The following is a 4433-nucleotide window of genomic DNA, read 5'->3' on the forward strand; positions in this document are numbered from 1 at the left end:
AAACTAACCGCCGGGAATCGTTACGACTGCTAGTCGATGGTTAAGTGCAGTGTCACGGTCGCGATACGGAGTCGCGAGCGACCACGTGCCAGCGAGATAACGACCGGAGCAGCGTGTATTCGCGCGCAAGATGAAATAGGAAATCGGTGGGATCGCGGGGGCTTTGGGGCAGTGCAGTTCACAGGGTGCTGAATGCGCGCGTATATATAATTGCCTTGATGTCACGCCAAACCGACTTGCCTTTAAAATTAGAAACGAAGCCAGCCCGTGGCAATTTTGCGAATCGAACTCGTGAATCGAATTGGCGATCGAAAATGTACCGTCCTTTGTCGTATGGAGTCTGCTACCGATAACGTCATCGATAAATAAGAACTTCGCAAGCCACATTCGCCGACCGCTTAAATCAAAAAGTAGAGAAAAGCGGCGACTAGATGGCGGATTTTCACGCGCATTCCTAGAGTTTGCGCAAAGTAGATCTCGGATTACGAAAAGGCATTGTGAAAACAGAGCTACGTACATCTTCGATATTTTACACAGTTTTCCATATTGCGCGCATTTTCTACAATTTTTCGCTTTCAAATTTCTCATAAATGCGTAAAGATTCGCTGTGCAGCGACGACGTTGCGAATATCGCTTTTCAAGTTTGCCATAGATTTTATCGTTATTTCTGTCATCCTCTTGCGATAAACTATCTTGAAAACTGAACATTAATCTTTCGTTCTTAGGAAATTGAGAAATTAAAGAAAAACGGAATCGATCGATTCGGCTTATGAAAAGTTCGAATATCGTTAATACGACCATATTATCTATAATTCGATGTCTATAGATCGAATGCAATTAACCGCACGTAAAGTATACGTTGCGTACAACGTAATTGGTACGATCGAATCAATCGTAACTGGAAAAACTTGAGATATTTTGCAGCACTCGAAGGCGACATTTACAACTATGTGGTACGAGGGACATATCTAACGATTCATTTTTGCTAAACAGCGTGCATCGAATATGCATCGAACCGGTATGACGTAATTTGATAAAGCAGGCGAGTCGCGCGTGCACGTTGCTCGGGTCGCCAATTGTTCAATCGCTTTAATAAAATCGAACGATACGGTGTACGTAGCCGTATCAAAGATCACCGCTGTCTTTTTCTATAGAATTTACTCTTTCCTCTTCTCTGTTTCGATCGATGGATGTACGTACCGCGTACACGAAGATTAAGCAATTACATTTCCGATATTTTACAACTTCGTAAAAGCGAGATTAATAAACTTAGTAATCTCTCGTACACGTTTATTGTACCACCGAAACCAGTTTATCTACGATTAATTACAATTACCTAGAGCTGTGTTTCGATGCTCGTATCGGCCCGATATACACGGTGATCGAGAATGCAACTACAAAGAAAGAATGCCGAATACATACGCCTTACCTGTTCTTGTTCCAGCCGTCTTAGCAGAAAGACCGGCGGACACAACGGTGCAAAGAATTTCGCAGCAAAAGTAAGCGGAAATTTGCATTTCGATTTCATTCGTTCGAAAGAAAACAAAATATTCGACGAAAGAACAATAGCCAGATATAGCGTGAAATATGCGGAACGATACAAGGTCACGATTATTGCCCGTTACGGATCGTTTCTCAACGAGCCTCTTCTATCGCGTCCGTTCGTTCGTAAGCGAGGAAACACGGGACAAACGTCGAGCTACCCCTTAACCAACCTTGAAATACGCTCCTAATCGCGTTAATCGCGAGTACCGCCGCTCTTTCTATTCGTTATCGATACGACGTTTTCTAACTACAAAGAGCGATACATCGATAATAAACGCGCGAAACGCATTTTATCGGCGAATCGCGACTTTATCGCGTCTTCTCGACTTTCGAATAAATGTATCGTGATCATCGTGCGGTTCGTGCGTGAAAATATCCCCCTCAACCTTCCCGCGTATAGTTACAAACCGCTGTACCGCAAATAAAGAAAGAAGTAGCCAGCAAGTGCAACTGCTCGACAAAAACTGCTCGACTTTAACATAATTATTCGTTTCTCGGATAAGCTAATTCCTTTTGATACGTATTTGGAAACTTTCGTCGCGATGAATTCGCGTAATCTTCGACGATCGCGTTATTCGCCCGATGATCTCCGGTAATCGTAACTTGGATTAATTAAGAGGTCGCACGGAATAAATCTCACCAAGGTGAGCTACGATCGTCAACGGTTCGGACGTTCGCTCGATGTCGAATTATCCAACTTGAACGCGGTGAAACTTTACTCTAAAGAAAGAACGATCGGTGGAGCGACTGAAAATCCAAGGCGTTCGATTCGAGAGCGAAAGGCAGACGAGAAATGGGAGTGTAGAGGGGTAAAAGTTTGGCTCACCGAGCAGATAATGTCGTATCCATTTTTTCTTGGGCGGGGGCGGCATCCAGCTGCGTACCGGCTCGTCGTTGACGACCACGTCGATTATACCGACGACCTGCGTCGGCATCAGACCATTCGCATCTCTCAGTCCGTTTACATTGTTATTCGTCTCGTTAGCGATGTCGATCGCACGCTGCGCTCCCGCAGCTTTGACCGCGTTCAAATTCATACGAGGTTGAACCGCCGCTGTGCCATCCGAAACCAACAGAACTCCCATGTTCCCGACGATCACACGCGTTCTCGCGCACGCTGCTCTCCGCTGCGTACAACACGCGCGCCAACGAAAAAGAGAAAAAGGAAAAATAACGAGCACACGGATACACACGCACCGATACACGCGATCGACGTACGGACGTTCCTCTTCCCTTTCGGTACATTCAAGCGACAGTTTCTACGACCATTCGCGATGCTGCCCGATAATTTTCTACTCTCTATAATCGGAGATCGGGTCGGCGATGCCTCCTCGTCACAGCCGTGAATTTCCGATCAGGACGATAGCGAGATTCGCGTTCCCTTGTGCCGCAGTCGGGACAGTACCCTCTTGCTCCGCGCTCGGAGTCGGTACTACGACGACGGTTAAGGTCCGAAGCACGAGAACGAGGCGTACGGCGCTACGAGCGACGACCGGACCACGACGTACACGTACCGCACAGCACAGCCGTAATTACCACGATAACTTTCCAATATACATAGATGCCGATGGCTTTGGAACTTTCTTCGATAGGAACTTGGATCCGTATGCGTGCACGGTTACACCAGCAGCGAGGAGCTTCCCTTTAACGGCGACGAACCAATGGCCTGGTAGTATATACGAGGTAGATAAACACGTCGTTGCTCGGTGGTCGGGTTTTCGAGAACGCATAGCCTTGCGACGACCGATAAAACTGTCGTCCAGGACGTGTCGAACGGAGCGGTCGCTCGAAAAGAAGTGGAAACGACCGGGAATGCGAAGCGCGTGGAAAAGAGAGAGGGCTGCGTCACAGTTTCATTTCAGAGAGGGGAAACGGTTACGACGAACGAATACGACGAGGTCGCTGTTTATACCGGCAAGAAAAAATCACAACTTTCGAAACATTCGCGACACCGTGTCTCGTGCGTCGTGGTGTCGCGTTCGACGAATCTCCTTGTGCGCCCCAGTCTCCACGGGTTCAAATTCCTCTTTGACTAACTAACATCGACAGTTTCGATATCCAGAAATCCTTGATCGAGCATCCTCGTCGACCGACGTTCGTCTCGACAGTTTCGTTGCTCGTCGATCCTATACGTTCCTCGATTTTGCGATTATATATGGTCACCGACGTCTTCGATCGAAACACGATCGATGCCCATTTATCGAAATCAACGTTCCATCGACTCGTCCATGTTCGATTTAGCTCGGGAGAATAGCCGCGACTCTCCGAGACAATACGCGTAAGATTTCTAGAAGTGTCGATCGTGCGTGAGCAAATCCAAACACGTTATCCTAGATCGCAACACGGCTATGGATTTCTTATTCGACGGATCGCACTTGTGTAATCGCGGCTGATAAAGCGGCGTCTCGAGTATCCGTGTATCCGCGACGACGACGCACATCCAGACCAGCGACCTTTTGCGCGTATCTAACAGCCGGTCTGACTTCTCATGTATGTATGTATACGCGGCTCTACGACTTGCTTCTCTAAAACCAATCTATATTATACGACACGACGACTCAGCCAGCTTGATAAGAGAGACCGCAAGGTCGATCGATCAACGAGTATCGCGTCGGTATGTCCTTCTTACCAATTTAAAGACACCGATTTAAAGAAACAACGACCGGTCGCTCGTATCGATCGTTCGATCGCCCGTGTAATTTGCCAAACGAAGGAATCTCGTAACCGCATGAGTCGCGGGTGCCGACTGAAGTCTAAACGTAAGTGCCACCGCCTCCAACCTGAGGATGACGATCCCCTGTTCCCTTACCCCACCTCATCGGCCCGTGCACGCCACCAGTGGCGACGGCATGGCAGCAGCGACGCCGACCAATCTCCTCTCGACCCTC

The 4433-nt window shown here is 47.9% G+C and overlaps 1 protein-coding gene across 10 annotated transcripts in view; it reads right to left on the bottom strand.

The window, feature by feature from the left end:
• LOC105682157 (G-box-binding factor-like) overlaps nt 1-4433 on the bottom strand; it is a 34257-nt gene that overhangs the window by 19658 nt on the left and 10166 nt on the right. The window contains exon 2 of one of the 10 annotated variants that reach the window (XM_024364435.2): nt 2372-2953. The exons of 6 other annotated variants lie outside the window; for them this stretch is intronic. In XM_024364435.2, the coding sequence (XP_024220203.1) occupies nt 2372-2630 (259 nt within the window). In that variant the 5' untranslated portion in view covers nt 2631-2953. Of the gene's footprint in view, nt 1-2371; nt 4396-4433 lie in introns of those variants that run through there. 3 more of the 10 variants (XM_033318421.1, XM_012394606.3, XM_012394613.3) reach the window with 3 other exon arrangements.

Source organism: Bombus impatiens, unplaced genomic scaffold, assembly GCF_000188095.3.
Source record: "Bombus impatiens unplaced genomic scaffold, BIMP_2.2 scf_0096, whole genome shotgun sequence".
Classification (NCBI taxonomy): domain Eukaryota; kingdom Metazoa; phylum Arthropoda; class Insecta; order Hymenoptera; family Apidae; genus Bombus; species Bombus impatiens.